Source organism: Otolemur garnettii, unplaced genomic scaffold (assembly GCF_000181295.1).
Source record: "Otolemur garnettii isolate 467f Iridium unplaced genomic scaffold, OtoGar3 scaffold00112, whole genome shotgun sequence".
In the NCBI taxonomy this organism is placed as follows: Eukaryota; Metazoa; Chordata; class Mammalia; order Primates; family Galagidae; genus Otolemur; species Otolemur garnettii.
In genome coordinates, this window is record NW_003852507.1 from 538,170 (window position 1) to 549,107 (window position 10,938).

The 10,938-nt window shown below is 39.1% G+C and overlaps 1 protein-coding gene across 4 annotated transcripts in view; it reads left to right on the forward strand.

Moving 5' to 3' along the window:
* The window catches only part of SSH2 (slingshot protein phosphatase 2), a 306,592-nt gene that overhangs the window by 278,457 nt on the left and 17,197 nt on the right, over positions 1-10,938 (forward strand). For all 4 annotated transcript variants that reach the window (XM_003797117.2, XM_023517480.1, XM_023517481.1 and 1 more), the window contains 3 exons: positions 1,785-1,831; positions 5,832-5,978; positions 9,207-9,407. In XM_003797117.2, coding sequence (XP_003797165.1) covers positions 1,785-1,831; positions 5,832-5,978; positions 9,207-9,407 — 395 coding nt within the window. The remainder of the gene's footprint in view (positions 1-1,784; positions 1,832-5,831; positions 5,979-9,206; positions 9,408-10,938) is intronic.

Consider the following 10,938-nt stretch of genomic DNA (forward strand, 5'->3'; position numbering starts at 1 on the left):
ACGGTCTTTAATACACAAGATTAGCAATTGATGCTGAAACCACAAGGTAAAGTAACTATGAGACAGGATGTTCACGTGGCTTCAAAGATTACTAATATTCATACATTACTAATTAATTCTAAAGGAGCCTTTACAATAGAGGGATGTGGCAGACACAAAGGTACCTTGACAAAGAATTCAAACTTACTATGATAGATAATGGGACAGACATGTGCCTCCTGGTTTGATGCAATAGGACATACCAGCACCATCCTTGCTATGTATATATAGCATATATATATATATGACATACCAGCACCATCCTTGCTATATATATACATATACATATATATATATATATTGTTTTTTTTTTTTTTTTTTTTGGAGACAGTCTTGCTCTGTTACCTAGGCTATAGTATTATGGCCTCATCCTAGCTCATAGCAACCTCAAACTCCTGGGCTGAAGTAATCTTCCTGCCTCAGCATCCTGAGTAGCTGAGACTACAGACACTCAAATAATTTTTTCCATTTTTAGGAGCAATGGGGTCTTGCTTTGCTCAGACTGGTCGTGAACTCCTGAGCTCAAGGGCTTCCTGCCAGCCTCCCAGAGTGCTAGGAATACAGGCGTGAGCCACCATGCCGAGCCTCATCATTGTAATATTCTTGCCAAAAAATGTTTGACTTGAATATAATCCAGCAAATCCACAGTGTGAGGAGTTCTCCAGGATCACAAACCTGAGTCTACAAAAATGTCAATATTGTGAAAGGACTCCCCCTCCCCCAAAGTAGAAATGGGCTATATCTAGATTAAAGGATAGAGAATAGTGAAATGCCAAATAAATGCAAAGAATAATCCTTGATTGAGTGACTGTAAAGGATATTTGAGGGACGTCTGTGGAAATTCAAATATAGATAGTATATTAAATTACTAATGTTATAGGTGTGATAATGGTATTATGTAAGAAAATGTTCTCAGAGGATATATGCTCAACTGTTGAAGTGTCATGATGGTCAAATTGCTTTCAAACGGTTAAGGGAAGAAACATGTGGCATGTACTGGAAGAAAAAGGAAAGAGGGAGAGAAAGCAAATGTGGCAAAATATTAACAACTAATGTGTCTTTCAGGTAATATATAGAACCCTCACAAAATTTGCCATTTATTAAAATTTTACATTTCATGCTTTCCTTCCCTTCTCCTCCCCCCCCACCCCCACTACTTAGATACAACTTAACACACTAGAAAGAGTATGGGTTTGGGAATCAGATCTAGGTTTAAGGCATAATAATGCTTCTTTGTTCATTCAACAGATGTTTATTGAGCACTTGCCAGATACTTTGGAAGGTGGATTTCTATAGAAAACAAGAGACCAGGTTCCTGCCCTCAAGGAGCTTATATGATAGTGGAGGAAATAATTAGAAATAAGCACATAAATAAATATATAAGTATTAATTGTGATACATGCTATTGAGAAAAATACCAGATTACTATGAGCAAGATTTGAAGAAGACATCTAAATTATATTGCATGGTGATCACTTTTCCTACTTTGATGCTGAGCAAGAATTACTTAATTTCTCTAAGAGTTGGGTTTTTTATCTGTAAAGATGAAGATAACTTTCTCTATCAATTATGAAAACTGAATGTGATGACATAGAAGTGTCTGGCACTTGGAATCCACTGAGTTGATGTTTTTAGCCTTATTTTTAAAAACTCTGCTTCTTCCCTCACAGGACTCCTTTTCAAGTGTAGTTTTTGGTTGATTTGCTAATAACCCCTAACTTTGTCCTTGTCTTTTTGGCTCCTAGGGCTCAGAGTGGAATGCCTCCAACTTGGAGGACTTACAGAACCGAGGGTAAGCACACAGAGCAGTTGTTGAGACCTCCATGAGACAGAAGTCTCTGTGTTATCTTTACATTTTCCCTCAACAAATAGGTATCAGTGGGTAACTTTAATATTTCTTTTTTTTTTTTTTTGAGGCAGTCTCACTTTGTCGCCCTCAGTAGAGTGCTGTGGCATCATAGCTCATAGCAACTCTATAAACTTAAGCAATACTCTTGTCTCAGCCTCCCAAGTTGCTGGGACTACAGGCACCTGACACAACACCTGGTTATTCTTTGTTGTTGTAATTATCATTGTTTGGCAGGCCCAAGCCGGTTCGAATCTGCCAACCCCAGTGTATGTGGCTGGCACCCTAGCTGCTGAGCTACAGGTGCCAAACCTGTAACTTTAATCTTAAGGGTTTCTTCCAATTGATTCTGATTAGATTTAATATTAAAAAAAAATAGAAGCAGAGCTAGGTATGGTGGCTCACACCTTTAATCCCAGCGCTTTGGAGACTAAGGTGAAATGCTTGCTTGAGGCCAAGAGTTTGAGACCAAGCTGGGCAATATGACTAGACACCTATCTCTACAAAAAGTTTTTAAAAATTAACTAGGCTTGATTGTGTGCACCCATATTTTCAGCTTACTCAAGAGACTGAGGCAGGAGGAGTCCAGCCTGGGCAACAGAATGAGACCCTGTCTGGGGTGGGGAGGAGATAAAGAAAAAGAGAAACAGGTATTCTCCCACTGTTTCTACCCCTACCTCCCAGAAAGATCAGGTTTCTAATGGAAAGGCTTTCAAAAACAAATCTGAAAATCTTTGGTGTTGTGTAAAATTAAATATAGTTTTTGGTTCCTATTTTTATGTTGGAATATGCAGAACTATGTATGTTGGGTTCACAGAGCTGTTCATTCAATATTTATTAAGAATCTTCTGAGGGACAAGCACAGTGCCACTGTGTTTCCCCAAAAATAAGACACTGTCTTATATTTATTTTTTCTCAAGAAGACACACTAGGGCTTATTTTCAGGGGATGTCTTATTTTTATTAATACAACAATCTACGTATTCAAATATAGCTAAGTCATCTTCTTCTGGAACCTGACAGGGGAGCCAACCTTGTTGGTGGGACTGGTGCTAGTGATGCGTGAACTCCTTTCCTGTAGCTGTCTGCACGTGCGCAATAGGATGCCTGCGACCGTGGTTACCACACGCACACCGGCACACCCGTGCAAGTGCAAACAGCTCGGAGAAAGGAGCTGTGGCAGATAAAAGGTATTCCAGTCTTCCTTACTGCTCCACTCGGAAATGCATGGCATGGCTATGCAGATATATCAGAGCCACACCCATCACTAGGTCTTATTATCGGGGTAGGGCTTATATTTAACAAATGTATAGCAATCCTGCTAGGGCTTATTTTGGGGGTAGGTCTTATTTTCAGGGAAACACAGTAGGTTCTAGGGATCTACAAATATTTAAGACTCCCTATCCTCTTATAGTAATCTATTTGAAGACTAAGTAGGTTATGAATGTAAAATGGATAAACTTCTGAAATGAACAATAAGACCTACCTTATATTAAAAGAATTATTCCTAAGCAGCATGGTTATTGAATTTGATTGTAGCAATTGAAACTACAATGAGCATTCAGCAAGCAAAAAGCTGCCATTCTTCCCTTAGTTGGTGCCTACTAAATTTCTCATTGAACTTCACCTTAGGAAGTCAGGTTATCCCAGTAAAAGAAGAGAACATCATGTCTAAAATTTGCCATGCTAACTCTTCATTGTGGATAAGGCCAGCTGACATACAGGTAGTGTTGGCTACCTGACTGGTTGCTGGCTGCCTGTTTTCTCAAGTACAAGTCAGCTTCTGGTTATCTTTACCATTAGTAGATAAATACTCCTGACTTTTTCCCCTAGAAGAAAGATATTTTCTAGTTGCTGATACGAACTTGTAACTGTATTTAAGCCAAAATGATTACACAGAGAATTCCAGGGGGGAAATTTTTGAGATAGTCTCACTACAGGCACTGAGCCAAAATTTTTTTTCTTTTATTGAGATAGACTCTCACTCAGTCTCTCTGGGTTTGAGTACTGTGGCGTTATAGCTCACAGCAACCTCAAACTCTTGGGCTCAAGTGATCCTCTTGCCTCAGACTCCTAAGTACCTGGGACTACAGGCACCTGCCACAATGCCTGGCTATTTTTAGAGATAAGGTCTTGCTCTTGAACTCCTGAGCTCAGGCAGTCTGCCTACCTCAGCCTCTCAGAGTGCTAGGATTACAGAGAACTTGGAAATTTTAAGTTGGTAAAATTTAGTTTAGAGTTCTTGAAGGCAGAGACTCCATCTTAGTCTTGTGTATAGCTGGCTCAGGCTGATCTCAAACCTGTGAACTCAGGCAATCCACCTGCCTCAGCCTGCCAAGTGCTGGGATTACATTCATAAGTGACCATGTCCAGCCAAGGTATTCTTGATTCAACCAGAATAATAACATTGTATCTACTTAAAATGTCTTCAGGAGTGAGACAGAGTTTTTGATAGCCTCCTCCTAAGTCATCAGTCAAGATTTTAAAATTCTGTCATTTTGGGAAACCTAGATATAGTATTGAATGTGAAATCTAAAGATTTGATATAGTGATGCTTGTCAGATGCATTGGAATCATATCACATGTACATACACTCTGGGTTCACAATATAATCCCAGCTAGGGATGAAACCCATTCATCTCTACTTCTCTCTCTTTTTTTTTTGAGACAGACTCTTACTTTGTTGCCCTTAGTAGAGTGCTGTAGCATCACAGCTCACAGCAACCTCAAACTCTTGGGCTCAGGAGATCCTCTTTGCCTCAGCCTCCCAAGTAGCTAGGACTACAGGCACCTGCCACAATGCCCAGCTATTTTTTAGAATTGGGGTCTTGCTCTTGCTCAGGCTGGTCTTGAACCTGTGAGCTCAGGCAGTCCACCCACCTCAGCCTCCCAGAGTACTAGGATTACAGGTGTAAGTCACCACGCCTAGCCAATGTGTTTAATTTTTAAACTGGAGGGAAAAAAAAACTTTATAGTAATGGGTTTTGATGCTCAGTTAAAAAAAGATTTTTGTCCCAGAAAAATTTTGGCCACTTGACCCTAACCGCAGAGTTGGTTAGCTATGGCTTTCTGCAGTCATTTGATTGACTTCAGATATTGGGTTTATAGAATAACCCCTCACTGGATTCTAAGAAAGAAAGAACTTCTCAGAGAGAATGAGTAAATCTGTATTGTATTGAGTAAACTCTAATAATGTCTGTGTCCCACCACATTAAGAAAAGGTAACACTTGCTAAATTTAACATTTATTGAGATTGTGTAGTGAGCAAGAGAAAAAATTTGTAATGGAAAAACCCTTTTCTGCAAAAATCTCAGTTTGGGAGAACCGTCAAGACACATTGCTGCTATAGCAGCCAGGAATGTAGCCAGATGGAGTTAAGCGAGTCTGAGGTCCAACTTTTCTTTGACCCTCCCAGCCCTGGCCTCATTTGCCTTTCATGTAGTTTAGAAAGAGTAATAGAGGAAAGCCTAACAATCTGGCATTGAGATTGAGGAAAATAAGGGGAAAACTTTCCTTTTCTGTTTTTTTCTCAGGGTACAAGTCAATAGTCTGATTTTATACAAGTGACTTCCTGAGAACAAATTACATTGCTGGTAATTTTAGTGACAGAAAGAATTTATCAGATTATGGGCATTAGGTTGATTCTTTGGAGTAAAATACAAGACATACATGTATTTTCAAATGACTATCAAAACAAGATTATGTAGTCAGACATAAAATGAAATTTAGATGTTGAACCTGGCAGATAGCTTGTTACTTAATAACTCCATGGTGCCCAGGATCCTGTTATATAAATTCTCTACTAAATAAATATAGCCTCTTAGTTTTCTAGTCTTCCTCTTTATTTTTGTATTTAATTCCAGCATACTAGTTTTAAATAAGAAAATACTGGGGATTGGATTAACCCTGAGCTATACAACACATATTCTCCTTTGGTTTCCTTATAGAGTGCGGTATATCTTGAATGTCACTCGAGAGATAGATAACTTCTTCCCAGGAGTCTTTGAGTATCATAACATCCGGGTATATGATGAAGAGGCAACAGATCTCCTGGCTTACTGGAATGATACTTATAAATTCATCTCTAAAGCAAAGTAAGTAATAGTCCCACACATATATTTTGACCCTTGTTCCTCTTGAACTATACATGCCTAACATCTGAGGGTTGTACATAACTTACTGATGGTGTTCAGGGAAAAGAAAGTAAAAAAGGAAGGGGACTGAGTTTTTTTTTAGTCCTAGACAAAAGAATAGTGACTTAATACTTACTTTCCTATTAAGTAAATGAAGCCTCTAAGATGATGACCTCATATTGGCTATTTCCACTGAGCACAAAATTAAAGAGAACGACTTACATTGCAGCAAAAGAAATAGAAATTGAGAGAAGGAAGAAATTCTGAATAAAATTCTTTTCCCATTCTTTTACTTTATTTTTATGATAGTCTAAGTGACCCTTCAAGAGAAGAGCCAAAGTAAATTACACTAATCAGCTGTTTTAGTGAAACTATTTACTGTTAATTTAGTGTTTAGTGTCACTATGTCAACATTGCATTTTTTTTAAGTCCCTGGGAATTTTCTTGCTGATCCTATTTATTCCTTCACTAGAAGGAACCAAAAATGAGCTTGTTGACCATGTCCCCCTTACAGTAAGACTACATTCAAACCATCCCTGACAGATGAGAAATGCTTCTGTTTTTGAAAGTCCTTCTTCAAGAATGATTCTACACCTTTCTTAAGGACCCTCATGGGTCAGGAAATTCTTTTGTCTTAGTTACCTTGAATCCTTAAACTCTAGCTTTCAGCCTATTTCTTTAGTCTCTAGGCAGCCCCTAAAAGACTATTTTATATTCTTCAAGCCTGTTAAGAAATTATTCCCAGTAATAATACTATTCATGGGATACTTACTATGTGCCAGATGCTTTATAGGTATTCTCATGTTTTCTAAACCCAGGGAGACAGATACTGTCATTTTCTTTCTTTTTTTTTTTTTTTTTTTTAAGAGACAGAGTCTCACTTTGTCATCCTCTATAGAGTGATGTGGCCTCACTCCAGCAACCTCCAGCTCTTGGTCTTAGGCGATTCTCTTGTCTCAGCCTCCTAAGTAGCTGGAGTACAGGCACCTGCCACAACACCTGGCTATTTTTTTGTTGTTGTTGCAGTTTGGCCTGGGCCAGGTTTGAACCCGCCACCCTCAATATATGAGGCCAATGCCCTACTCACTGACCCACAGGCACCACCCAATACTGTCATTTTCTTATAGAGATGAGAATAGACTGTAAAGATGCGATTCAGAGAGATGAAATAAAGTGAAGATAGGACTTGAACCAAGATCACATCTCATTTCAGAGCCCACCAAGTGTATAGGAATAATCTAGTTCCTTATGGAAGAGGGACTAAAAAAAAACTAGCAGTTTGTCAGGGTCTTAGCCAAACAGGCTAGAATTCAAAGGCCCTGGTCCCAATGAAAAGAAAAGCTAATTACAGCTGAGATTAGGGAGTGACACATGAGGCATCCAGAGCATAACTAGAGGCATTCAATCTCAGGTTCAATCTCAGGTCAGTACCTGGCAGTGAGTGCCTCCTTGAATGCTCCTGTGTCTCACCCTAATGAAGACCCCACTTCTTACTGCCATGCCAGGCTTAATCTGGATGATCTAACATGGGGATAGGAGCTGGAATTGAGGGTGGAGTTGAGTTAACTGAGAACTGACTTCAGATCCTTCATTATATGTGTTAAAAGCCATCCACCAAAAACTCTTGAGTTGAAAACATGTATGTTTTCATGGGAGTGGATTCCATAATTATATTTTACTTAGAATTGTCCAAATTTGAGCATCTTCCATGCCTACAAGCATAGACTTGAAATTTGAGGCATTAAATTTGTCAGAGCTTGATGGGAAAATATAGAGCACATGTCTAAACATCCATCTGAGTCACTGCATTGGCTTCCTAACTTTAGTCTATATGAAAACTCTGTGGTGCCCTAAATAAAGCAGGTGTTTCCTAGTCATTTGGGATAATCTAAGCACAGAGACACACACCCAAACCAGCCTTTGGACATCAAAATTTTACACCTAATTTGTAAGTAGGAGGTTAATCTTACCTTCCCATTAAGACCATTTCAGTTATTCCAGACCATTCTTTATGTTCTGTAGCTTATCTGGCTCTTTTATTTTGGCATTGAACTTCAGACCTCCTTGCATTGATGCTTAACTCTGTCAGGTGTCTCTGCTTCCAGAAGCAGACTTACAAGCTTCGGGAAGGAAGCTTGTCTATCATCATTCAGTGAATGAGGAAATGAATACAGACATGTACATATTTTGATGTTTTGAAATAGCCACTTGGGAATGATTCCATGCCTGTATACACTAGTGAGAATAACAGTTCTTTTTTCAAGATTTTAAAATGTCGTTCCTACTTAAACTGCTGACAGCTTTAATCAGCAGATCCATAAGTTCATACATTTAGTAAATATTTGAAGGCTAACTATATGCCAGATACTGTGTTATTAGCAGAGTTAGTATAACTGAATAATGTTCATATCCAAGGTAATAAGTTCTGATACTGTTTTGTTTTGTTTGTATAACTTTAGCTTTATTTTCTCTTTCTTTCACCCTATTAAAAACAAAAACAGGTAGTTCTCCAGGGACAAAACCCTTACTGAAATTTAAATTGGAAAAAACTCATAACATTTGAATAAATGAGATGAATCATTGCCATACCTGTAACTCACAAAGAGTACAAGGCAGGAAACATCCCCTTTGGCCAATGAGGGACTGACCATGCACAAAATGGGCTTCTGTCTAAAATTAGAGTGGTCCCTCTATACTCTGACCAACCATATTGAATTTTAATTGTCTGTCCCTCCCATTGAATCCCATCGTTTTATTTTTTGTCTTTTTTTGGTTTTTTTGCAGTTTTTGTCCGGGGTTGGGTTTGAACCCGCCACCTCCAGCATATGGGGTTGGCGCCCTACTCCTTTGAGCCAGAGGTGCTGCCCTGAATCTCATCTTTTTAAGAGTACAGCTATATATTACTTACCTTCTCATCCTAGCACCTTGCACATTGGGTTACCCATGTTTGCTGGATGAATTAAAGAGGCATAATGTTAACATTGAATATTGTTTAAGAATACACTAGAGCTATCTACCCTACCCATACATTTAATTATAGATGTATATAAGTCTACTAAGGTGAGGAGGTTGCATAGTGAGAAAATTCTAAAAGCAGGACAGGAGACTTGGAAAACTCTAGAACCAAGCTTTTAAAATATACGCACTATTGTGTTTTCTTTTATTCTTTACCTCAATCCCTCATATTAGGAAACATGGATCTAAATGCCTTGTGCACTGCAAGATGGGGGTGAGTCGCTCAGCCTCCACTGTGATTGCCTATGCAATGAAGGAATATGGCTGGAATCTGGATCGAGCCTATGACTATGTGAAGGAAAGGAGAACAGTGACCAAGCCCAACCCCAGCTTCATGAGACAACTGGAAGAATACCAGGGGATCTTGCTGGCAAGGTGAGTCTTTAAGTGACTTCTCAGATTCTCTCTCTTTTAAGTTCCCTAAGGCAAGGTTAAATGTCCTTCTCTGCAGCTAGTTTGTCCTTCTCTCAGCCTGACTTGGATATAATAATATTTTTGTCTTTTTAGAGACTGAGTCTGGCTCTGTTGCCCAGGCTAGAGTACAGTAGCATGATCATAGCTCACTGCAGACTCACACTTCTAGGTTCAGGTGATCCTCACACCCCAGCATCCTGAGTAGCTAGGACCACAGTTATGTGGTCTAATTTCTAAAATTTTTCGTAGAGACAGGCTCTCACTGCATTGTCCAGGCTGGTTTCAAACTCCTGGCCTCAAGTTGTCCTCCCACCTGAGCCTCCCAAAGTGCTAAGATTATAGGTGTGAGCCACCAAACCCAGCTTGATGGATACTTTTTCTACAAAAACTATTGTGCTGCCTACCTCTCCAATGAAATTAGGTCTTGAATGTCATCCTGTATCAGTAAAAAACAGCTGTTTTCAATTTGGTATTTGGTTATAAAATGAGTAATGAATTTTACTACATCATTACCTCTTGGTGGTGAAAGCTACCTTTAATTGTTCTTGGGAACAAGCATCAGATATTGAATGATTTTAAGGATCAGTTTCCTGAGATGTCATATGCTGAAATTGTATAGATTTCTAGATTTTGTTTTGTTTTTTCCATGTAATCATGTTCTAGGTGGTTTTGTTAGGGTAAAGCCACAGCTATCTAAAAGCAGATGAGGCTAGTGCCAGAGTTTGACTCCAGTGAGTCTCATGACTTGGTCTTGACTCTTGAATCTGGACTGTGTTTCCCTGAACAAAATGTTAAATAGCTGCCTAGCCTATCCAGGGTGGGGATACTAGTCCCTCCCACCCCAAAGTATTGTGAAAATGTGGCCACAGCATAGCATTATGGTTTCCACTAAAAAACCCCTCCTATTTACTCAGCATTTGGCATGATTTCATCTGAGCTGTTCTCTTAAGAAGCTGGGAGGATACTTTAGCCTCCTCGGTTTAAAAGAATTTATAGGTCTTTAGGTCCAGATTTTAACGAGAATTTTAGATTAGATCAGAAGGTAGGACATAGCTGTTCTTTTGGCATAAGAAAGAGGAATCTAAAGGTTTGCTGAGACATAAATATTATATATTTCTAGACACACATATGGATGTTAGGCAATGTCCTCACGTGACCCACTGAAAGGAAGGATACTATGTGTCCTGCCAATTTCAGTATTTATTCTGGAATCCCAGGCTACTTGCAAGCTGTTGGGTTGGGTTTTTTAAGTGTATGTGGTTTTTCTTAGATATAAAAGGAATTTCCGAAAAACTTAGATGAGGATAAGAAGGATGGCATAAATCCAAAAATCACCCTTCCCCTTCCTCTTCCTCTTCCCTTTCTCTTTTCTGTTCTATCCCTACTTTGTAGGGTTGATTCATAGAGAAAGAGTAAGCCCTGGGGAGAGAAAACCACAAAATTTGAGTCAGTAAATCTGGTTTCCTGGCTCGGCGCCTATAGCTCAACCGGC